Source organism: Sesamum indicum, linkage group LG13 (assembly GCF_026168435.1).
Source record: "Sesamum indicum cultivar Baizhima isolate 11 linkage group LG13, ASM2616843v1, whole genome shotgun sequence".
In the NCBI taxonomy this organism is placed as follows: domain Eukaryota; kingdom Viridiplantae; phylum Streptophyta; class Magnoliopsida; order Lamiales; family Pedaliaceae; genus Sesamum; species Sesamum indicum.
The window spans coordinates 2,710,682-2,736,881 of record NC_142669.1 but is presented as its reverse complement, the minus strand read 5'-3'; the positions used below and the strand labels follow the sequence as shown (position 1 = coordinate 2,736,881).

The 26,200-nt window shown below is 36.9% G+C and overlaps 2 protein-coding genes across 2 annotated transcripts; one reads left to right on the top strand and one right to left on the bottom strand.

Annotated features, from left to right (window-relative positions):
- Positions 1–13,640: 13,640 nt before the first annotated feature.
- Positions 13,641–14,321, bottom strand: LOC105162785 (uncharacterized). Its single transcript, XM_011080906.1, has one exon. The coding sequence runs from the start codon at positions 14,319–14,321 to the stop codon at positions 13,641–13,643; it is 681 nt and encodes a 226-aa protein (XP_011079208.1).
- Positions 14,322–20,519: 6,198 nt separating this feature from the next.
- Positions 20,520–25,151, top strand: LOC105162784 (uncharacterized). Its single transcript, XM_011080905.1, has 2 exons — positions 20,520–20,576; positions 24,777–25,151. The coding sequence occupies exons 1-2, from the start codon at positions 20,520–20,522 to the stop codon at positions 25,149–25,151; spliced, it is 432 nt and encodes a 143-aa protein (XP_011079207.1).
- Positions 25,152–26,200: the final 1,049 nt, after the last annotated feature.

Here is a 26,200-nt window from a genome sequence, read left to right as displayed (position 1 = left end):
CCCATCCCATGCAATAACCCCATTCGATGTGGATGCCCCTAAGATAGGAAGTCAAAGGGTAACTCCTACCCCTGCACCACCGATCGAAAGAAACCAGGGACCCCCCTCTCAAACCCAGCGGGACGTCGCTCCTCAGTGGATTGCACATCTGAAATGCCTGCAAAAAGTGCTCCAAGGAGTCCAATACCAAATCACGGGAATGCCAAAGGAGAAGTAGTAGGGTATCACTTTCAGTGAAGAGATCATGGCAGACAAACTCCTCCTCAACTGGATGGAGTTCAACTTGCCAGAGTACGACGAAACCACGGATCCGTAGGAGCACCTCTCCTACTTTGAAAATGTTGCCCTTCTCCACCGTTACACCCCTAAAGTCAATGTCGTGTGTTCGTAACCACCTTCACATGGTCAACCGAATAGTGGTTCAATCAATTGCTCTCGGGATCCATTCGATTATTTGGAGAATTTCACTCTCTATCTCTCCATCAATTTGCCAATAGTAAACAATATCAAAAGACAATCATAAGTCTTTTCTCTTTAAAACAAAGAGAAAGGAAATCACTGAGGGAGTATCTCCATTGCTTTAATTTAGCGGCCGTAGAGGTCCTTACTGTAACATATAACACACTAAATTGTGCTTTTATGTAGGGATTACAAGATGGAGATTTCTTCAAGTCCTCAAGTAAGAAGCCCCCTCATAATTTTGACAATCTCGTAGCACTAGCTGAAGTATACATCAACTTGGAGGAGGCTAGGGAGTACAAGAATGTTATCCTTTGATGAAAAATGCAACGAGCAAGAGGATGAGGACCTACTCCACCCCGATGCCTTCTAAGAATAAGCCCTGTCCTGAAGCAGGTATCCCCTTATAAAAGAAAAAAAAAAAAAGAAAAATCCTTCACCAAGGATGCATCCCCCTCAGAAAATAAGCCCTGCTCCCAAGTAGGCATCCTTCACGGAATAAACCTTGACCTAAGCAAGCATCCCTCTTAGGAAATTTTACATATCAGCTTCCCTCAAGGATTATTTTTTATTTTAATAACTTTCGAGATTTATTTTATCCCCTTCAATGTGTCAACATATGTTTTGCTTGTAGGATTCATGAAGACATCCCTATCATAAAAAGCCTTGTCTTTCACATAGGCACAAAACCCCTGTCTTCCACATAGGTATAGAGACCCTTCTTCATGCAGGTACTTAGGTCCTTCTTTGGGGGACTTGTAAACTCTGCCCCATGCAGGCACCTAAGCCCTCATCCGCGGGGGCATCTAAGCCCTGCTTCTGGCGGACACCTTATTCTTCCTCCGTTAAGGTTCCTAAGTCTTACTCTGAGAAGGGGACCCCCTCAAGAAGCCTTCCTCCAAGGAAGCGCATTAACTTTGCTCCATGCAAGATCTATTCGTAATATATACATGCCTTTTTTTATGTAACATGCTCTTGCATAAAAACAAATCCTTACATCGAAGTAGGCACAAAAGGTAACCATTAAGCCCTCCTCCATTGAGGTGCCCTCCTAAAAAGCCCTGCTCTATACCAGGCACGAAGTAAGTTCTTGTTATTCTAAGCATGCTTATGGTACTAATATTCGTTACAGGAGTTCAAAAAAAAGAGGAGAGAAGAAAGTTCATTCTTCGGACCCCATCTTTGAAGATTTCTACTCTACTAAGTCTCGGAATCTCCACTTATTAGAATGGAGGGGGGCTATTGATGTGCATAAAAATAGATTGGCTTGAAGAGGCCCAAAAATGACCCAAAGAAAAGAAACGAACGAGAGGCCCCTAACATCCTAGGAAGCACAAGTCATGAGAGGCCCAAGAACACTTGATAGGCGGCCTTGGCAGGTGACCCCGAAAAATAGATCGGCCTAAGTAGGATGCCTGGTACAAGGCCTACCAAACCCCAAACACTGGAGGGACGCGCCCTCAAGAAGCTGGACTCCTTAACCTAAAAAGATTTCTTACAGAACAAAAGTCCTCGCATAGAGGGAGTCATCCTCCAACCAAATACGTCTTGCGTAAGTCAAGAAGGAGATAGAATCGTGCCTTATCCACGGATTTTTGCCTTCTTTCTCGGAGAGGCAGGTCACCCCAAAGCTCCTACGAAGAGACACTCCTTCTCTATAAGTACAGCTAGCCCCCCAACAGATAGACCTTCAAGAAGCTGGAAACTATCTTGCTTTTTCGCTGCAACTCTCAACTCGTGCTTTTGGCATATTTTTACTCATGAATTCCTTATTTTTATTTTAATTTCTCATTTCAGCACTCTCCAACAGGGACACTTTGTTCAGTCCTTCAACAAGGACGCCTTCTTCAATCCTCTAATAGGGATGCCTTCTTTAGCCCACCAGCAGGGACACCTTCAGCCCTCCAACAGGAACACCTCCAAAATTTGGGAAACAACTCTCTAATCTTGCTTAAGTATTTGAATTGCACTTTTAGCATGATTTATTTCTTGAAATTGCTTATTCTTTCACGATTTCTCATTACGTTTTATTTTTTACGTTTATTTTTCACCTAAATTCGATATTAACTTAGATGTTGGAATGCTAACGTCTTTTTTGCATGTCCCCCTTCAGAATTAGCATTTGCTTCTGCCCAAGCTTTGAGCATAATCTATATCAATTGGACACGTGCATTTTTTGAACGCATCACCTATATTTTAAAATAATGTATTTTTATTTTGTATAACCATAATTAAATCTGAGCCTCATATTTAGATTAGATTAAATATAGGTAGTTGATTAAAAAGGGTATTTTTATCATTGTAATATAATTCATGTTTGTAGAGTGGTAACCTCATATTTCAAAGAACCCTAACCAACTATTACAGCCTGTGGAGTACGAAACTCCTTAAATACAAATATCACAAAGTATAAATAGAATGAAATCAGAAATGTAACAAACTCAATTTATATTGAAGATAGGCTCAAATCTACCAGATCCAGGAGTACTTGGTCACTATGCCCCGGTTACTCAATTCCAACCGACCTACGGTTGCGCCACTACCTCAGGAACACCATGGTAAAGATCACCAAAACCAACCATGGAGAACAGATCACCATGGAGAAGAGAAGGGAGAGAGGAGTCAGCGCAGTGTTGAGAGAAGAGCGGGAAATGAGTAATCAGCTAGGTTTAGGTATTAAGTAGTAGAAACCGAACTGGGTCAGAAATATGGGTCGTGTAGATGGGCCATCCAAGTAGGTCTGGTGTAGGCTTCTTCCAAGTGGGCCTTTTAATATGGTATTGGGTCATATTTCTAACATACTCCACCTTGGACCAAGTCCTTATTAAAAGGAACAAGGTCTGGAGCGTTAACCTGGATCTGGTTTCTCACCACTGCCTTGACGTCCTCCATGCGTACCTGCAATTACAAAAGACTAACAATTCCATCATAGTAGTCAGTTGGGAACAAAATTCAGAATTTTCAGACATATAAAGGACTTTTCTGCAGGCAGGCATTTGGTACCCATATCAGCTGGGTTATCATCAATTTTGATTTTCTCGAGCTTGATAAGTTCTTTGATAAAAATATCACGAATAAAATGATACCTAACATCTATATGCTTAGTCCTATCATGAAACACATGATTTTTGCATAATTGTATGGATGACTGACTATCAGAAAATATAGTGAGTTTATTCTTAAGAAAGCCACTTTCTTTTATCAAACCTTCTAACCATATTGCCTCTTTAAAGGCTTCAGTGGTAGCTTTGTACTCTGCTTCGGTCGTGGATAATGCAACTATATGTTTTAATTGAGACTTCCAACTAATGCATGAGCCACAAAAGAAAATATGTAAGAAGTAGTAGACTTTTTACTATCCTTATCGTTTGCATAATTTGAATCCCCATAGCCAATCAAATGAATGTTATCAGAGTATTTAGAGAAAGTAATACCGATAGCAATAGATCCACGAAGGTATCTAAGGAGCCATTTCAGGGCCTCCCAATGTGGAGGGCCGGAGTTAGACATATACCTGATGAGACAACTGATGGCATAAGCAATATCGGGTCGAGAACAAACCATAAGAAAAATTATGGACCCAATAACATTCAAATAGGGAACTTTGCTCATTTTCTCTTTCTCAAAATTGTTTTTAGGACATTGATCACTACATAGTTGAAAATGAGCAGCAAGTGGGACAGAAATAGGTTTGCTATTTTCCAGAGAAATTTTTTTCAAGATAGACAAAATATAAGTCTTTTGATTTAGAAGAATTTTTTGTTCTTTTTTGTCTCTAGTAATATCCATTCCAAGGATCCTTTTCGCATCACCTAGATTTTTCATTTCAAAAATTTTACACAAATCTTTTTACAAATCATCAATCAGTATAAGATTAGGACTAGAGATAAGCATGTCATCCACATATAACACTAAGAAGATAGGACAGTCATCAATATAATTGAAATAAAGACAATGATCATATTCACTTATTTGAAGTTAAGCGAAAGCATAAAAAGATCAAACTTTTTATTCCACTTTCTAGGGGACTGTTTTAAACCGTAAAGGGATTTTTTCAAAAGGTACACATAGTCCGATTTTGTTTTATCAATGAAGCCAAAAGGTTGATGCATATAAATGTTTTCATCCAAGTCCCCATGAAGAAATGCGATTTTCACATCCATTTGTTTTGACTCCCAATTATAATAAGCAGTAAGAGCAAGTATAATGCGAACAGTAGTATATTTCACAACGGGAGAAAAAATTTCATTGTAGTCAATACCCTCTTTTTGTGTGAATCCTTTAGCTACTAATCTAGCTTTATATTTTATGGGATTTTCTTGTTTAACCTTAAAGATCCACTTACAATCTACTATAAAGCATTTAGAGGATTTTGGTACTAGAATCCATGTGTTATTATCCCTAAGAGATTTCATTTCTTCCTCCATGGCACTAAGCCAACTTTTTGATTTTATGGCTTTACGTTCGTATGTTCAGGGATTTCGGTGTTTAGAGCAACTTGGTAATCTCTAAGTTTTGAAGACTAGCTAGGTTGTCTCCTACTTCTATCTCTAGCTAATTGGTATTCATCAAGGTTTGTTTCTATGTTCGTGTTTTCCAGGTGTTCTAAGTTTTGTTCTTTTAGGTGTTTAGGAATTTGTGTTTCTATTTTCCCCTCTTGTTGGTTATCCTCTATGTTATCCTCCACCTTATTAAATGTGGTGTTGTTTTGGGCTAAAATTTTAAGGCAAGGCATCTCACTTTCATTGAATATGACATCTCTACCTATTAAAACCTTAAAACCCGGCTGGCTTCGTACCCATAGCCAATACCCTTTGACACCCTCGGGATAACCAATAAACACATATTTCACAGATCGAGATTCTAATTTATCAGAATTTTGATGCACAAATAGAGCATCCAAAAACACGTAAAGCAGAAACATCACGCTGTTTACCATACCACACAGTATCAGGAGACTTACCAAGAAAAGACACAGATGGAGATAGATTAACTAAATGAGCAGCAGTTAAGAGGGCTTCACCCCAAAAAGATTTTTGTAAACCAGAGCTTACCAAAAGACACCTAACCTTTTCAAGAAGAGTACGATTCATGCGTTTGACCATGCCGTTTTGCTGTGGGGTGTACGGGTTGGTTTTATGTCTCTTTATGCCAAAATTTTCACATAATTTAGAAAAATTTTGGGTACAAAATTCAAGACCGTTGTTGGTCCTAAGAGATTTGAGCTTTCTTCCAGTTTCCATCAAAGTTTTTCATTTTTCAAATTTTTCAAAAACTTCAAATTTGTGTTTTAATAAGAAGACAAAAACTTACCTTGAAAAATTGTCAATAATAGACAAGAAATAACGATTACCACCATGGGTGGGTTTCTTAGAGGGACACCAAACATCAGCATGCACATAGTCAAGAATGCAGGATGACATGGAGTGATTTGGGGAAGGTTTAGCAGGAAAGTGCACACGATGTTGTTTACCTAACACATAGTCATCACAAAATTTCAAATCATCAAGTTTATCATGTAAAATTCCTTCCTTGTTTAAAAACTCCAATCCCTTTTGACTAATGTGACCAAAACGTTTATGCCATAACGATGTCTTATCACATTCATTCACATAACACAAATAAAGATTTCTCTTCTTTTCGGCTTTAAAGATGACCAGGGAACCTTTCATAATTTTCATTTGTCCCTATCCCCATCTTCCCTCTAAACCCTCTTCCTCGAGTGCAGCATAAGATATGAGATTATGACTAAGATCGGGCACATACCGAATATTTTTCAAAATCAGTTTATAACTATCTTTAAAATTAAGAGAAATGTCACCAAAACCCATTATCTCACGTTGCTTTTCATTTGCCATAGAAACAAAACCACAACTTTGACTTTTGAAATTCGAAAAAATTTCTTTAAATGGGCTCATATGAAACGTGCAACCAGAATCAAGTAACCATTTATGTTTGTTCACAGAATGCACAGAGTTCACTTCACATACCACAAAGACTTCACCATTTTCTTCCGAGACATTATTAGCATGTTCTCTTTCATCGGATTGTCTTTCTCTATTATCTCTTTTTAGGCTTTCTACAATTTTTTATATAATGACCCTTTAATCCACAATTATAGCAGCGTCGTTCTCTAGTCTTGTCTTCTCTATAGTGGTTATCTCTAGGTCTAGACTTACTCCTACTAGAACTCCAGTTTTTACTCTTGCTTCGGTTATTAGACCTAGATCCAGAATTTCTAAACTTAGACCTACCTCTTACAAAATTGACCTCATGTTGGTTTTGGGTTGGTTTATTAGTCCTTAGGCCCATTTCCTTGCTTTTTAATCCATTAACAACCGTTTCTAGGTTAACACTATCCCTACCATATTTTGTAGTAGCCTTGACCTCAGAGTAGGAATCAGGAATAACATTCAATAAGACAATGAGACGATACTCATCAATGATTTTATCGCCTGTCAATTTAATGTCTTGTATCAATTTAGTGAAATCATCTAGGTAAAAATCCAATTTATACCTAAAGAACTTTTCAAGCAAAAAGTGTTTAGTAGGCAAAGAAGTTTCTATGTATAAATCTTCTAATCTTTTCCAAAGATCTTTAGCGGAGTTTTGTTTACCAACTTTTCTAACCACAGAATTAGACAAATTCAATATAATCGAAGAATACGCACACTCATAATTTTTCAATATTTTTTCTTTAGAAATGTATCAGAATATTTGTCATCTATAGCCTTGAAAACTTTTTGTTGGATCAAAATCCCTTTCATTTTCTGTTGCCAGATCGAAAAATCACTTTTACCATCGAAAGGTTGAAGATTATAACCGGCCATTTAAAAGAATTTTAGAAATCGGTTTTTGAGAAAATCACAATTGGTTTTAAAAATTTTATAAGCGCAGATTTTAAAAAAATCAGTAGGTAATAACTAGATTGGGGAATATGCCAATAACAATAATATATCACAGAATTTTCAAACAAAAATGCAGCAGTATTTCGACAGGATTAAAACAGATTTTGCCCCAAAAATAGACACAAAACAAAGGCACGAAAAATGGCTAAAACTATATCAAAAGAAATTCCAGAAATATCACAGATATTCTCGGCCAAATGACAGTGAAAAATTCAGCAGCAAAACAACATCTAAAGTAGTGAAAAACAGTAATTTCAGCAACTAATTGTACCAAAAAAACAACAGCAATTTTTCAGCAATTGTCACACCCAAAAACAATAATTTTCAGTAGATTTCCGATATCATAAAGATATCAATAATAACACAGTTAATATTCACAAATTTCAAATGACAGAAATATGGTTAAGTCACACAGATATGAGGTGAACAAATCACATAAGATGTGAATATCAACAGAAATATCAAGTGATCAACAGACCGAGACTTCCAGCCTAAGTCCCGACCAGATATCCGACGTCCTCAAGGGACCGGCCAAGTGGGAGTTTAGGGGGATTTACCGCGGCTAAAAGAAATAGCAATAGTATCAACGGAATAAAAAAATTGCGAAAAGAAATAGGAGGAGTTCAGAAAATGTTACCACCACTAGGATCACCGGACTTCATAGACGAGGCTCTAATATCACTGTAGAGTGGTAACCTTGTATTTCAGAGAACCCTATCTAACTATTATAGCGGTGTGGAGTACGAAGCTCCTTAAATACAATCAATATTACAAATATCAAAAAGAAAAAATAGAATGGAATCAGAAATGTAACAAGCTCAATATATATTGAAGATAGGCTCAGATCTGCCAGATCCAGGAGTACTTGGTCACGAAGCCCCTGTTACTCACTTCCAATCAACCCACGGTTGCCACCACTACCTTAGGAACACCACGGTGAACAGATCACCAAAACTAACCTCACAAATCTCGGTCACAGAGACACAGTAAGCTTCACACAGAAGTAAGATAGAAGAAGAGATTTGTGGATTTTTCGTATCTCATAATTAAAGGGGAAGAACCCCTTTTAAAGGGACGAACGGACAACAAAAGGAGGAAAGTCTTAGTGACTTTCCTAAAGCCATTGTATTGGCTAAGGAAGGCCACCATTAATTCTGATGAGAAATGGAGTAGAGAATCATAGAGATATGGAGAAGAGAAGGGAGAGAGGAGTCGGCCCAGTGTTGAGAGAGGAGAGGGAAATGAGTAGTCAGCTACGTTTAGGGATTAAGTAGTAGAAAGCGAATCGGGTCAAAAATATGAGTCGGGTAGATGGACCATCCAAGTGGGTCGGGTGTGGGCTTCTTCCTAATGGGCCTTTTAATATGGTATTGGGTCATATTTGTAATAATGTTTAAATGCACCAGGGGTCAATGTGCACCGTTTTAAATAACAAAGAAAATTATATGGTATTTTATTTATCATAGACTTCTATTTGAATATTTTCCCCCCGTTTTTTTCCCCTTCTGATTTCACTCAAATTCTCACGGTTACCAACACAACTTCCACACATTTTCAATCACGTTCCCGCACGATTAGTTTGTTTCCTCAAACTAATTTACACTATCCCAATATATTCAAATTGTTGATGTCGATCTTAATTACTTCTGAACAACCCCGCCATTGGCCGTACCTTCTCCCTTCTTCGTGTCCACCTCAAGTCGGTTAAAATTTTGTATATTTAAATTTAAATGGGTTAAATTCTTTTTGTGTGATTCAATTCGTAGGATTTTCTTTGGCTTTGTGTGTGATTCAATTCAAATGGGTTTTCTTCGGCTTTGTATTTAGTGTTTTTGTGATTCAATTTAAATGGGTTTTATTTGACTTTGTGTAATATTTTATTGGTGGAAATTGAAAAGAGAAAGAAATAACTGACTCCAATTTCTCGAGTTTAATGCAAATTGTACCACTGTGATATTAAAAATAAAGAAATTACTGGAAAGAAGAATATCAATCTATCTTCCCGTGTTAGTAAAATAGAGCAATTTAGAACCCTCATGTGACTTGTGTGCTGCACACGTTTTTTTCTAATTTTTTTTTAATTTTTAGTTATAATATTATTTATGAATCGTTGGATTTGATTTGAATCGAAGGTCCAAATTTAACTAATAACTGAATGCATTAGATCTTACTTAATTCAAATCAAAGATCTACATTTAAAGTTGCAGTTTACCTAATATTTATTTATGCAAATATTAATTTAAAATGTAATGTATATATATATACATAATTATAATTATATATATACACACAGCGAAGTAGTTTGATATTCTTTTTTACAGCGGGTATTTTGCACATTATCTTCACATGGGGTTAACATGCAGTTTTCCCCCAATTCACTCCAATTCCAGATATCATATACCAAATATAGTTTTCACTATTCAATTACTTTTTTCCCAAATTGTTGTATGAGGATTGTAATTCCATGATATAAACTGATATGGGATTTTGCAGTTTCTCATAACATGACTTTGGGTGGCAGCACAACTACCTTTTTCTGGGTATTTGTGTGGGCAACTTATATTTTTTGTCGTATAAGTGGACCTGTTTCTAATTTTTAGTTCCACACTTAGGTCAATTTGCACATTGAGTCCCATATGTGTCTTTTTGTTTTTAATTTGAGGACCATTGAGGGATTTTTGTCCAATTGATAACGACAGTTACTCTCTCCGTCAGTCAATACAATCAAAATAAGGGTAAATTATATTTTTGGTCCCATAAGTAGACTTGTTTCCAATTTTGGTCCTACACTCAGGCCAATTTGCACATTTACGTGTTGGACCGAAATTGAAAACAGGTCCACTTATGGGAATAAAAATATAAGTTACCCGTGTATGTGTTTTATGAACACTTTTACTATAAAAGAAAACCAAAAAAGTGGATATTCATACGCACAGAGATTGTCCCTGTAACACTGTAAAGCGACCTTGTCATTTTAAATTTTTATTTGCTAAATCTCATAAATAACTATGATTTTCTATTCCTTTTACATCATAGGAGTGCTGAAGATATCCAAAGAAGCCTCACGTTATGGTTGAAGAGTGAAAGAATGTCAAATGTATGACCCTCAATTCTACATGATATTCTAGATTCTAGATTGATGTATGTTGGTAAAAAATATTAACCTCCAATGGTAAAAAAATAATTTTATATATATGAGACACATGTTAAACAAATACAACCCACCACACATATAACTTTCAACACTACTATAAATACCAAAAGTATTATTTTTCTAATCCAACCACTATTCATTCATAGTGAGCACTTTCTTACTAAAAATCCTCCTTCAAAAATCATATTTTCACCTGACGCACGATTGTGTCATAGGTAAAATTTTCAATTTTATCCTTTCATAAAAATCTCAACCACATCATAGGGCATAGACATGTATCACTTGCTAGAATATTTCGTATTTGAGCACTCGACTAATGGATCATCAACTGTGATACCAATATGCTAGAATCTGATTCTATACATAAATTATGTATACTGATGATCGGCTGAAGATGAAAAATTCAAGCCTCTCTCTTTAATTGAACTTTGTACATTTAAAATTTGTCATTTTTAATAGGGTTAAGTATATTTTTCACCCAAAACTATGTTTTTTATCGTATTTGCACCCCCAAAGTATGAAGGTAATAGAAACACCCTAACAAAATAGTTTAGTATTGATAGGACAAAAATTCCCTTCTCATATACCCCTATACTTTTTATTTTACTCTTTAAAATATGTTTTACTAAAAAATCTGCACTAAAACTATTTATCGTAATTTAAAATTTTACTCAAATTTTGTTTTAAAATAATATTAAAATTTATAAACTATTCTAAAATTATGTAATACAAAAAAATATTTATAAGCTAAATATATGCAAATATATTTTACAAAATAAATAATTTATGTTAATTGTATATATATGTATATATGTTCGATGTAATATTTTAAAATTATATTGATAATTTATTCATAAAAAAAGTTTAATATATATAGCAACACAAGCAAAAATTATGTAAAAAAATATAAGAGTTTATACGGATTCCACATTTTATAATAAAAAATATAAATTTTGTGTATTGCTTATAAATTTTTTATAATAATTCAAATTATATTTAGGAGAACCATTGTAATAAATATATTTTAGGGGTAAAAATAATAAGGTCATTATCGTCGTAGACAAATTGATCCATATTATGAGGGGATATTTTGTTACATTTTACAATTTAGGAGTTTTAATACACTTTATGCATAGTTTAGGGGTGAAAAGTGTATTTAACCCTTCTTAATAAGATTGTTTGTGTTAGCATTTAAACTTTATCATTTTTGAACAATTTGATTTCTTTAGTGTAGTCTTGACAATAAATTGACCGAAAGGGAACTCCATTAACACAATACACTTTGCTACGTAGGAAGCATTTCCCGAACCCAGTAGGCGCCTCTTACAGAGGTACCATCTATACTTTTGCTAATGATGTGGTCGAAGTTTTTTTTTTAAAGGATTAAATTGGGATTTTCCCGCGACGGAATTGCACATCTGGTCAAATGCAATTGCCGCAAAATGTGCAATTTTCAAGAGTGGGATGTCTTGTCAATGAATAGTAACTTAGATGAAAAAATTAGTATTTTGGTATTTATAGGGGTGTTGGAAATTATATGGTGTGGTGAGGTATATATGTTTAAGGTGTGCTCATACATGTTAAATTACTCTTTACCCTCACAAGTTAATATTTTTTACTAATATACATCATATAGCCCCCCACTCTCGGATGAAATATGTACACCCGGTGTAATATTTCGTCCGAAAGTAAACACTTTTCGGAATTGAGTTAACACATGGGAGTGGATGGTTGGGCAGTCGTTTCTTATTTTTCAATTCACTAGGGGTGTGCGAATTCTTGGCCAACAGTGTCTGGTGCCCGGCTCGAGCTGCGGATTCACTAAGTGGTGCACCCCAAGCCCAGCTCGAGCTGGCGCACCTCAGCCGGGGGGTGGGGTGCGTGCTCGAGCCACCAGCTCGAGGCTTGCCTCGAGCTGGCCAGCCGACGGGGTGCGTGTTCACTCGCGCCCGCGTCCAGCTCGAGGCATTTGCCTCAAGCTGGGGCTGGCGCGGGCGCGCGCACGGCTGAGGCGGCGGGATGCACCACCTGGTGCACCCGAGCCCAGCTCGTGCCTCAAGCTGGTGCACCAGCTGGGATGCGGCGCACCAGGTGATGTAGCTCGAGCCCTCCTCAAGCTTGGCTTGAGTTTTCAAGTGTTGAGAGGAGGTGCTTATTTTTGCGTCCCCTGGGTTTCGAACCCAGGTCAAAAGTGCGGAAAGTGAAAACTCCAACGACTACACCATCAAATATTTCTTGATAATGCTTGTTCCCATTCTCTATTAGTAGGAGTTATTCAGAGTTTATTCATCTCTTCCGCTAAATTTTTTCATTTGTCTTGAGGATTTCGACGTCATCTCCAAGAGAGACTCCTGTAAATAATTCTTACATGCGGTGATAGAGCCCTCCAAGACTTTGGAGAAGATGAAGCAATGCAAATTTTTTTCAAGGACGTAGCCTCTTGAGGTGATTTTTTCACCATCCATTAAGTTGAAAATTTTGGTAGGCAACTCGATAGTCCTCCACTTTCATAGATGTAGTCACTACACTCACTAAGTTGTTGTTTTGTTCTTTTATGATTTGCATTCATCAGATGTTGCCTCAAGGGATGTTTTTGCTCATGTCCCGGAGTTAGATTTTTACCAACTTCGGAAGGGGGGGGCAAAATTTTCCGAGTTCAACATTTTTATGCCGAGGCATTGCCTCAAGAATTTGATAAGGGGATGTTGCCTCAAAGGATACTTAATGTCCCGGAGTCGGTCTTTTATCAACTTCAAAGGGATGTAAAGTTTTCGGGGCGACATTATCGACCAGGATCTCAATGAAAGTTCCATTTAGGGGGTCCCGGGACAATGGTGACTTTTGTCTATATGACAATGATGATTTTGCCTCAAGGGTCCTCGTGAAACTTCAAGGATCTCTACGTCTATATTCGTCTCGTTTGTTGGGACTACAACAAAAAAAACTAACTCCATTACTTAAAATTCGAAGTACAATATTTTTGGAGAAATCAAAAGAGGAGAAAGATATGTTGAGCTACTACTCGAGTTTTCTCCTATTACAAGTGAATAGCCAAAAAATGATTTTTCCGCTACATGAACTCTGAGTTACTCCTTCGTGGCTTGTTGATCTTTTTTAGGTCACGGGATAACTCCTGCGGTGGGATAGTTATCATCATGAGGAGTTGGCACATTCGGCCCACGGTCAAACTGGCGTCCTTGTAGATAATGGTTGACATATTCCTTTAAGTGTCCCCGCTGGATCAATTTTTCTATCTCATTCTTCAGGTGATGGCATTCCTCCGTCGTGTGTCCCCTCTCCTGGTGAAAATGGCAATACTTATCGGAATTGACTCTCTTGGGGTTATCTTTCATCTTTGTCGGCCATTGACTGATTAGCTCTTGCTGTTCCGCCACTATCAATATCTCCCTCCTAGGAGCGTTCAAGGGGGTGTAGTGAGCAAACCCCGCCGGAGGTACGTGCTTGCGTTCCTCTTTCTTTTTCGGCTCCTTTTCCTCTTCCCGACCTTTCCTTTTGCCGCTAAAGGAAGGATCTAAAGTATTAGACTCCTCAATCCGAATGTATTTCAGGGACCGCACGAGCAAATCTTCCATAGTGCTAGGGGGCTTGCCGGCTATGGACTCCTTGAATCTTCCCGGTAGTAGGTTCTGTTGGATGATACTAGCCAACAACTCATGATTAACATGGAGAACTTCGTGCACTGCGTCCACGAATCTGTGGATGTAGTCTCTCAAAGTTTCACCCTCCCTTTGGCGAATGGTGAATAGAGATGCGGCAGTTTTCGGAACTTTTTTGTTCATAGAGAAGTGGTGCAAGAAGCGTTGAACCAATTGCTCAAGGCTAGAAATAGTTCCAGCGGGCAGTTGGTTGAACCAGGCTAATGCGCGTTTTGACAGCGTAGTGCGGAAGATCTTGCAGTAAGCGGCGTCACTTAAATCGTACCAATCAATCTTGGCGTAAAATTTGTGTAAGTGTTTTTGTGGGTCTCCCCTTCCATCATACTCCGACAGATTCGACACCTTGAGATGAGCTGGGAGCGCCTCTGCCCGAATGTTGGAGGCAAATGGGATCCGTCTTGGAGGTGCCACACCCAACGGCAAGTGGGAATCCTCGGCTCCCCAAGTTGGTGGGGGGGGGGGGGCGAGAGATTCTTAATTATGGAGATTCTGATCTTGAGTTTGTGCAACTTTGGGTCTGGAAATCCGGCTGTTTACTTCCTCTCGCCTCTGCTCCTCCTCCTCGGGAGCCGAGGATAGTTCTCGACTTCTGCAAGGGGAAGGAGGGGGGGGTTCACTGGTTGTTGCGCCACAAATTAGGCCACGGCTTGAGCCGCAGCTCGTGTAGATGCGTCTCGAATCAAGGCTAGTAAGGCCTCCTGTGTCAGCTGAATCATCGGTTCTTGGGGTGGAGCATCCGGGGGGAGTACTCCTGTTGGGGGCACGGCCGGAGATTTTTGATGTGATGAGGGGAGTCCCCCATTGAGGGGTGTCTGCTGGTGCGTTAGGGGGGTTATCTCCTGAGGAACTGACTGTTTGCCAGGGGGGTTCTGTTCTATTCCATTTGCTTGGGCTTCTGGGATTGCGTCTAGATCGTGTACGTCACGGGCTCGGGACCTGGTCTGCATGCTCAACGTTGAGGTAAATTTTTTTCCCACAGACGGCGCCAATGATATAGTCGAGGTTTTTTTTCTAAAGGATTAAATCGGGATTTTACCGCAACGGAATTGCACACCCGGTCAAATGCAATTGCCGCAAAATGTGTAATTTTCAAGAGTGGGATGTCTTGTCAATGAATAGTAACTTAGATTAAAAAATTAGTATTTTAGTATTTATAGGGGTGTTGGAAATTATATGGTGTGGTGAGGTATATATGTTTAAGGTGTACCCATAAATGTTAAATTACTCTTTTACCCTCACAAGTTAATATTTTTTACTAATATACATCAGCTAATTTAGGTCAGATGTTGGTATTTTGTGCTCATCCCATATGCAACTAATTGGCACCAATAGCAGCCCCTTTACTTCTTTTATTGTTCAAATTTTAATTATTTTTCTCTAATTAATTTCTTTCCTTAATTTTCTGAAAATGTTTGTCCATGAGCTGATCCAATCTTGAAAATGTTGTTGTTTCTTAGAACAGTTAGTTAATGAAGTGAAGAGTGGGGTGGTTCAACTCAGATTAGTGTGTACATTGTTGTGTTCTTGGTTTTAGAGGCATCGACCAGATTGAAGGATCGTGTAGTATGACCCGAAAATATGTTGGCGGAAGTGATAAAATAAAATGTGCAATAACAAAAACAATCGTAAGAATTAAACTAATCTAAAGGGTGTACCCTTGGAGTTCTCGGATATTCAATGTACTAAAATAAAAATAGACATGGGGCTAATGTATAAAGTATGAAATCGGAAATACAAGAGTAAAAACGATACCTTTCATTTTTCACGTTCGCTTGAAATATCCTTCACTTGAGGCTTCAACATAGTAGCCATCTAATTCGTCCACACCAGGAGTCGGGATCTCTACATTCTCTTTGCTAGAAGAGAAGGAGAGAAAAAATTGCACCTTGTGCAAGAAAGAGAGGGGGCGGCCGATTGCTAGAGGAAGAGGACGGGGAATTTTTTTATTGTGTAATTGTGATTATAATTATTTCTCAAATAATTCTATTACATATATATAACCTTGTTTGATACTTAAGAATATTTGTAAATGCAATTTTATTATCTACAAAGTATATTTCTCTTTATTCAAAATAAAGAGTTCCCCAAAATGGTTAGAATTGCACGTTCCAAAAAATACCATTTATTAGCCATTTATTTCCTTCCATAAATTTTTTCATGGGCTCAAAATAATGGGCTTGGTTGATTTTTATGCTTAAGAAAATGCAAACTCAATGAATTTTTATTTAAATCTAATTTAATAAAAAAATAATTTTATGGAGCACAATTTGTATTTAATCTAATAAAATACATAAGACCAAATTATCCTTATTACTTCATAAGATATAAGGACAAGCCCAATATAAATTAATCTTATTAATTTATTCTTGTGCCTTTTTTCATCCAGTGGATCTCTCTTTGTAAGTAATCCAATTACTTGTGGAATTAATTCCATATTAATTCTTTGTTCCTTTTCGGTGATTTGTGTGTGACTATTTAGGTTCAGCTTTCAGCTAGTCTTGGGCTAATGTCTAACACTATTATTAATTAAATCTAATTTAATTAATAATTCTTGATTAAAGTTTAATCAAGAAAGCCCATTACTATGGGTGGTCGTCTAGCAACCGTCCATGGCACTAGAGACTCGGTGAATTCTCGTATGAACATTTAGGCTCTCGTGTTTATACGGGTACGATCCTTCTATCTACTATCTCCCAGCCTTAGTCTAGGGCATGGAATTAGGTGTCTGTTCTCATCCTGGACTAAGCGTCTATGTTTAATACTTGATACCGCATTACGCCAAGTTTCTCGATATAGGAACCTCCTTTTCCTATTCGATCAACGATTGTGGCCACAGTTTATGGAGTGTTAACACATCTCTGAGTTAATAGGAAATACCTCTGTCATATACAGATAGGGGACATATCCTCCTCTTGGAACTCACAGTCCTTCCTACATACTCCGACTGTACTAGACAAGGCTTATGATGATCATGTCTGTGATACAATCACCTCTCGCACAGATCCAAGATACAGTTATCATATGCACATGACTGTCGTGATTCTTTAAGTTTGAGGACTACTCCCGTACTACCAAAGCCAAGGACTCAAATCATACCGACCAAGCCTCTAAGGCTTCTACATGACGATCCCCGCGAGTCAACTCAGTCAGTTTACCAACTTATCAACTAAACTACTGAAATTGCATAGACGTCCAACGTCTGTCGCTGATAAAACGCGACACTCATCTAATGAATACAATACACAATGCAAATCTCAGTAGAACTCTCGATGCTTAGTTTCGAGGTCTTCGACTTGGAACATTTCAAACCAACCCTTAAAAGTTGGTTTTATAGAAACCATCTAATGTACAACCTAACTACATGGGTTAGTGGTCTGTTGACATCTTGTTGTGACGTCAAAGTAGTATTTAATGTAATTCGATAAGCACAACAGATACATGTATCAAAGATGAATACTTACTATATTCATCAAGACAATATCGCCTAAATAAAAATTATTTGAATGATTTTCAAAATCGTCAATCTAATTGACACCTATTACATGTAATAGAGATGAGGTGAGTTGTAGTGGAGTGTGAAAGATGAGACTCTAATATTTTATGCAGATTGCTTTTGTCGGAATTATTGGTTTTGGGCAGTATTTTGTGAGTGTTTTTAATTATTTTACAAGCATTATTCAACTCTCTCTTATTCACACAATTCCCTGATAATGGCGTCAAAAATTTGATTGCTAAAATATATGCAAGTTACTAGCAAATGCACTAATTATCGAGTTGTATAATAAACTTCATTCTTACGAGAATTTAAATGAAATAATTACCAAAATTACAACTAATCTATGCTTATCTCAACGATCGTAAAACAGGTTATAGACTACTACTACCACTACTAAAAATAATTATTAACAAAAATAAGCTAAATGAACGTGTTGGAGAAATTAAGGAGTAAGAAAGATGTTAAGGCTATTGGTCCACTTAATTGATCTAATGAATGCAGGATTAACAAATTAGTCTAGCAGATAATATTTTCATACACAAAGATTTTTCTCAAGTTAATTCAATATACTCTCTCAAGTTATATCAAACCTATTATTATCAAAGAAATAGTGGATTTCTCCAATCTAAAACTCGTGACAATAATGCATTAAGATCTATAAAAAATTTGTATAACCAGATGAATCACGTCTCTGTATGTCTACATATCGTTCTATTCACACAATGTATTACCTATGTCAAATTTTCTTTCAGTGCATCAACATAATTAATTAAATTTTAAAAGTTGATCAGACTCTCAAATTATAAAAACAAGCACAATAACACATGGATATACAAAAACAAAGCTGAAGATAAATTTGATAAAATATTTAAAACATTGTCACAGTTAGGTTCCTAAAAGCCCTAGCAAAAATAAAATTAGTTCGACCTAACTAGATGAATACAAAAGGAAAGAATATTGAAAAACTCATGGAGTTGAAGGTCGGGCGTGAACGGTCTGTCATTCTGGCGCCAGATCAACTTCTCCACTTATTTTCTCGTCTTCTTCTCCGAGTGCAGTGATTTTCAACCTTTTGTCTCCAGCCAAAAGAACCTCATCAGCCTTCTTCTCTTCCTCCTATTTATATCAATTCCCCAAATGTGGTAAGAGAAGAAGAGATTCCTATGTTTAATCTAACTTTGCCTCTTTCATTTCTAATTCTAATCCTACCAAACTTCTCAACATAATTACAAGGTAATAAACTACTCCATATAATATTTTTACTCAACAATTATGTTGGCGATTCTTCATTTCCGCCTAGCGCATGTCTAATAACCCGTGGATCATGGGTTATTCTTGATTCGATCCTCTATTGGATTTCTGATATCCCGTGGCTCACGGGTTAAACTGACTTCGATCTTCTGTCTGCTAAATATCTGATAATTTGTGGATTACAGGTTATTATTGATACGCTTTTTGCTATATTTTGGGCTTTTCTAGTACTTGAAATCTTTTCTTGCAACTTGCTCTTTCTTTCACGAAAGCACCTAAAATATCATAAATAAATCCAAAAGTAAACATCATATTTAAAAAAATATGGGAATATCAACAACAGAAATGTATTATATCATTCCACTTATCAGGCACAATATTTGAATGGTTTTTGATTATTTTATAAGCATTATTCAACTCTCTTGTATTCAGACAATTTGACGTAATTAAAATATTAAACACATTCTAACAACAAACGAAAAGGCAGTTAGTTGGCTCCAAGAGTTTTATTTGCATTATTTTCTGCCTGATGCTTTTTCACATTATATTTGCATTATTTTCTACCAGTAAAATGCCATGAAATTGTTACCCAGCACAACTGATCGGCACCTAAATTCATAGCTGACAACATCTCTCCACTTTCTTATTGTTATAATCTTTATTTCTAATTTGATTTCTTTCTTCAATCTTCTTATTTTCTACTTTCAGTTTTAAAGATGCAAGCTTCATCCTTTCAAATTAGATTGAAAGGAAAGAGAAGTGGTTAAACATTTTCTTCACCAGGAAATTTAGTAATGTCCTGCTATCTTGTTCTTGAGTCTGAAAATATTTGGTCCTGCTGAAGTTGATGGATTCAGCTACAGCAGGTACAGTGGTTCTGAAGCTGTTTGAAGAAGAGCTTCTTGCTAAGGAGAGGAAGCTGCACTGCAGAAGTCGCGCTTTCAGTTGCTTATGTAAAAATGCGTTTTATGTATTTTATGATTAACGGGTTACTTAGTTAAATTACAGTTAATTTACTTAGATAGTTATTTGGGTTGATTACTTATTTAAAGGGGCCTGCTTACAAGCTGTATATACAGAAAGAATAGACTTCCTTTTCTTCTATTCAGGAGCTGCCCATTTTAATTTTGCCATTGCTTTCACTAACAATTTATTGGAATTTCAGCATGGTATCAGAGGCATCTTGTGATGATCTCTAGTCTCTTCTTGATCAAAGAGTCTTTTGTTTTTTTCAGATTCTTGAGGATTTGCTTTCCCTCTTGAGTATCACCTACTAAGGAACAAGAACATGACAGAAATTGCTGGAAAAGAGGCTCGGAAGCCTCAATTGATCTCGGAGAGCCTGAAGTTGCAAGGAGGAGACTACCCAAGGATGAATTTCGTCTCAGTACCATTTGATGGGAGCAATTATTTTTCTTAGGTACGATCAATTAAGTTTGCACTTGGGGCTAAACAAAAGTTGGGATTCATAGATGACTCATGCAGTAAACCGACTGAAGACAAAAATGAAAGAGCAATGACAAAGAACAAACTGTATTCTAGTATCTTGGATCTTGAACTCCATCACGAAAGATATGGCGGAGGCATTCTTCTACACCACTTCGGCTAGAAATTTATGGCTGGATTTGGAGGTTTGATTTGGTGAGAGTAATGGACCTTTACCAAATTGAGAGGAAAATTGCGTCAAACAACCAGGGAAACCTGTCAGTTGCAATATATTTCACTAAGATACAAAAATTATGGGATGAATTATCAAGTGTTAGAATAGGTGACCAAAAAGCTAATTGGATTGGCATTTATGTAATCTGTTCTGACAATTTCAACGTAATTTTAACATTGTTTATTAATAAAGTGATAATTCATTATCTGGCAATGGTAGTTGTTATGCTCACTGATCATGTTTACAAGCTTAACATCATAACAAAGCCCCAAACCAAATTGTACAACCTATGTAGTTGGGTTGCGAATTAGATGGTGGTTATGAAACCAACTTCTGATGGTTAGGCTTGAAACGTTCGAAGTCGAGGACCTCGAAACTGGACATTGAAAGTCCTATTGGAACTTACACTAAAATTGCATTCATTGGATGAGTGTCGTATTTCATCGGCGACAGACGTTGGACGTCTATGTAATGTTAGTGAGTGGTTGACAAGGTTGTTAAGCCGACTGAACTAACTCGCGGGAAATCATCATATGGAAGCCATAGAGGCTTGGCTGGTATGACTAGATCTTCCTGACTCCAATAGTATGGGATTAGTCCTTGGACTTGAGGAACCATGACAGTTACATGCATATGATGGTTGTATCTTGAATTTGATGAAAGATGACTGTATCTTGGATATGGCCATTACAAGTATTGTTCAGTGTAATCAAAATATGTAGTGAGTACGGTGGGTTCCAAGATAGAATCCATCACCTGTCAGCATATGACAGTCGAGTCTCCTATGTGCTCTGAGATAGTTCGTGCTCTTAGAGTCTGTGGCCACATCGATCGGTTGAGTAGGGAATGGTTTCCTACGTCAATTAATAGAGCAAACGCATCTCGTGTTATTGAGCATAGTGTCTGGTCCAGGATGGGAATCGACACCCAATTCCATACCCTAGACTTAGATCGGGAGACGGATGATGGAAGGACCGTACCCATATGGTACTCGGGAGTCTAAATGTCCATGCCAATATTCACCTATTCTCTAGTGCCATGGATCGTTGCTAGACGAACACACATGATGACGAAAATTCTGGATTAATAGTTAATTAAAAATAAATTAATTAGATTGGATTTAATTAATTGTTGCGTTGGACAAAGCCTAAGTCTAGTTGAGGGTGAACCTAAAGAGTCACACACAAATCACTATGGAATTGGTGGAATTAATTCGAGAAGATACAAATTAATTTAATTGGATTAAATTAATTCAAGGAGAATATACAAATGATTGGATCATTTATTTAATAATCCATTTTATGGATGGCTCAAGAATTAATTAATTTTTTGGCTTAACACCTTAAATTAATTGGATTAATTTATTAGATTTGGCTTAATTAATTAATTTGATCAATTAATTAGCATTTGGACTTAGATTTATTTAATTGGATTAAATGAATCCTTGGACTTAGTTGGGCTAAAATTAATTTAATTAATTATTATCCAATGGACTTTGATTGGGTTTGATTTAATTTGATTAAATCAAGCTTGGTGCATATTTGAAGTTCAAGCCCTTTTGAGGGTGGTTGGAGCGAGTTAAGAAGGAGTCAAACCTCCTCACCATAATGAACATGATGGAGGAGTTATCTTATCATGGTTGGATGTTATATGCATGTAGTTGTATAGGTTGCCTTGCAGGCAAACTTAGTAGTTATTGAATTTTGAATTTAATTGTATGTGATATACAAAAACTACACACATATCCAACATAACCTCCTCCTAAGCCACGAATTTGTCCTCAATTTTCTCTCCAAAAATATTCTCCTTTTGTTCTATACTGAATTGGATTCAAGTTAGAAGATAAAACAATCGAAAAGTACTAAATAATAGTGTTTTGTTTGGAGTTGTTTTTCTTCTTGTTTTTGCCTAATCTAGATATAGAAAATGAACTATATTTTTTCTATTTTGTGGTGTGGACAACTTAGATAAATTCTAGTTTGAATTCTCAAGTGAACGGAACGGGAGAATATAAAGGAAACAACGCACGTTGCTGCTTTTCTAAAGAAACAAAAAGGTAAAGTCTCATGTTATGTCTCTATACCTTTTGTTTCATCCTTTAGCCACTTGTCTAGTATGTTTATATGTTTATTATTACGCTTTTGACTAACACTAAACGCCCGAGAATTTCAAATGGAACACTCTTTGAACTGGTTTTAAACTTTTTTATTTCACGCTTCCATCTCATTCTTGAGACATACTGATTTTTTCAGTGGTATCAGAGCCCGATTTGGTGTTGTGGTTTTAGGACTAACATGTTATTATGTGTTCAGTATGAACAATGTGTTTAATTTGCTTTTACAAATCATGTTTTATGTCTTTGAAGCATGATTATATGTTTAGAAAATATGTATTAATTTGCTTGTAAATTATGAAAATCTATGCATTTTTTGAAAATTGAATTTTCTGTAAATGCATGATTTTATTTCAATTTTATTTGCAGAAATTCAGAAAAAAAAATTTTAAAAACAGAGCATTATAGCCGTTGCTGCCCTACCGACAGGTCACTAGCCTACAGGGCGCGCGGCCGGGTGCGCGTAGGCAGTAGCCATGCATGTTGTGTTTCCAAAAGGTTCAATTATCCTAATTTCTGCAATTTTTATGAAATTATTAATTTTGGCTAATTGTAATTATAGTTAAATTGGATTTTTCTAAAATTAAATTGTGCATTAAATTAATTTAGAAATGGTTTCCAAACAAACGAAAGAAAATTTGTACATTAGATGTATGGATGATATACATTTTCTAATTGCATGATTAGTATGTTATTTTATGCATTTAAGTATGTTTTCTTTGGGTATTTTATATTGGATATCAATTGTTGAATACATGGATTGTTTTTATTTGTTTAACATATTTATATTTGATATAAATGTGTTAATTTTATTTATTGGATAAAAAATGGGGATGATCATGAAGCCCACTGGTCGATTATATGGTTTTATTTTATGTTGGGTGAGGCCTGCGTGCCTCTTTATTTTAACTCCTTTTATTTTTAGCCTTTGAATAATAAGGCTTGCTTTCTCCCTCCTTTTGTACTCCCCCCAACTTCTGATTGGGGTTTTCATTTTCAATTGTAATGAGTGTAGTTAGGAATGTGAGATTTTATTTATTTTGAATAAATGTAAGCTTCCAAAAAGATTAAGGCCTAGGCTTGTTGAACGGAGCTCAGGACGGAGGAAGAAGAAAGAGGAAAGCCTATTAGAATGATAATGGATTACTATCTTGTAATAGTTAGGCCACACCCTACTTTGACCATGGACTCATTGGGGGCTCAGTGAGTGACTTAGGATTGGGCTTGTGATCATCCAACATGGGCATGCTAGGCTTGTTTTTGCATGTGGTAAATGTTTTAATTTTTGGTGTATGATGTGTTTGGAATGCGTTTATACTCAATCGTTGAAACTTTGTCATGCAAAATGTTATAATGATAAGGTCTCAGTCACAATAAACCTGAACTCTCACTTGGATGGTCCAAGCAAATATTAGGCCAAATGGAACTAAATCAAATGGTTAGATAATTCCAAGCCTTCCATCCACGATAATGTAGTGTGGATGCTACTTTCATCCTTTTTGTGGCCTCACGAGTCGTGGCAAATTTGAGATAGAAGAAAGTTGCACTATTATTGTGAACAAATAGAATATGCTCCTATTTCCCTTCTCACAAGTCGCGGGGGGCGACATTTGAGATATTCATTTCATTAATGGGTTGGGTCTAACATTGAGTAATGTGATTCTCTTGGAGTCCTCGCAAGCACGTGAAGAGGTGAGGTAAAATATATTGGGGATCTCATTGGATGAGAATGGAAATGGTTACCTCCCCGTAAAAGCGGGACATGGAGAATTGTGCTTGTGGAACCCGAGCCCACTAGGAAATGATTTCCCGAAACACCACTTAAGAGTGATGGGCTTTTGAAGAAATAGTGGGAGCAGTTAATGACTTAAGACCAAGTCTAAGAATCCATTAACCATGATTTTAATATTATAATCAATTTGTTACTTTCTGCTTTACATTTTGAATGTAGATGTCTAAGAATCCATTAACCATGATTTTGGAGACAAACAAAATTAATAGAACGAACTATAATTATTGGCTTAGAAATTTGAGAATTGTCTCAATTTCGAGAACCAGACTTACATTCTGGATAAGTCTCTTCCTAGGACCTTACCGGAGGGTTCCACATCTGAAGAATGTGTGATGTTTGAAAGGTGGCATGAGGACAATAGGAAGGTCCGTAGCATTGTATTGGCATCAATGACAAATAATATCCAGACACAGGATGATAGGCATGATGACGTCGTGTCAATAATGCTCCACATGAAAGATGTTTATGCGGTTCTGGATAGACATATTAGATATATTGCCAAAAAAATATTTTTCGGCACCAAGATGACTAAGGGATCCTTCGTGCAAGAGTATGGGATCAAGATGCTTTTCCTCGTGGAAATGCTCGAGTATCTTCGAGCTGGGCTTGATAATGACACGTACATTGACGTGATTCTCTAGTCACTTCCTCCATTTTACGACTCGTTTCTCATAAACTACAACATGAATGGGCTTGAGAAGATCATACACGAGTTAATTAACATGTTGGTCTAATATGAGGCAACAACCAAAAAGTTTGCACCGTAGGTGTTGGTCGGGGAGGCTTCAACCTCTAAAGCGAAAGGCAAGGGGGCCAGACGCTGAAAGAGGAAGAAAGGTAAGGCAAACGTCCCTGCAACCGCTTTGAGCGCTCCTGTTGCCCCGGTGGGGAAGGGCAAATGTAAAAAAAAAGGTGGGTTCCAAGTCAATAAGGACAAATGATGTCTGTATGCATTGCTAGGAAAAGGGCCATTGGAAGACGGAGTGCCCTAAGCTCCTCTCCAGTGTAGGTACATTTGTTACTGAGGTTAACATCACAACTAAGTCTGCTTTTTGCGTATTGGATACCGGTTGTGGATCTTACATCTTTAATGATTTGCAGGTGCTGGAAAGAAGCAGAAAGCTAAGTAAAGACGAGGTGGTCCTGAAGCTTGGCGATGGCAAGGCTATTGCTGCTGAAGCTGTAGGGATAGTCCAGTTAGTTGTTAGTGATCAAGTTATGATAGAATTGAAAGATTGCTATTATGTACCTAGTATGATCAAGAATATCATTTTCATTTCATTATTGGACAATTTTGGTTTTGAGTTTATGATTAGTAAAAATTATTTTTATTTGATGAATAATGGTTCTTCACATTTGCTAGGCAAACTTCATAATGGTCTTTATATTCTCCAACAACATGATTTCGTCATGACTTCTCAAAACAAACGTAAAATGAAAAATTAAGAAAACACACAGATCTGGCATGCAAGGCTAGATCATATCTCTCAAGATAGGATTAAAAGGTTAGTAGACTCAAAATATCTATAGATAGATGATTTGGATCACTTACCAGCCTGCGAGTCTTGTCTAAAAGGGAAGATGACCAAGAAGCCTTTGTAGGACCAAGTACGCTTGCCAGTGGTCTGTTGGATTTGATCCATCGATACGTGTGTGGGCCACTGAATACACAAGCCAGAGGTGGATTTTT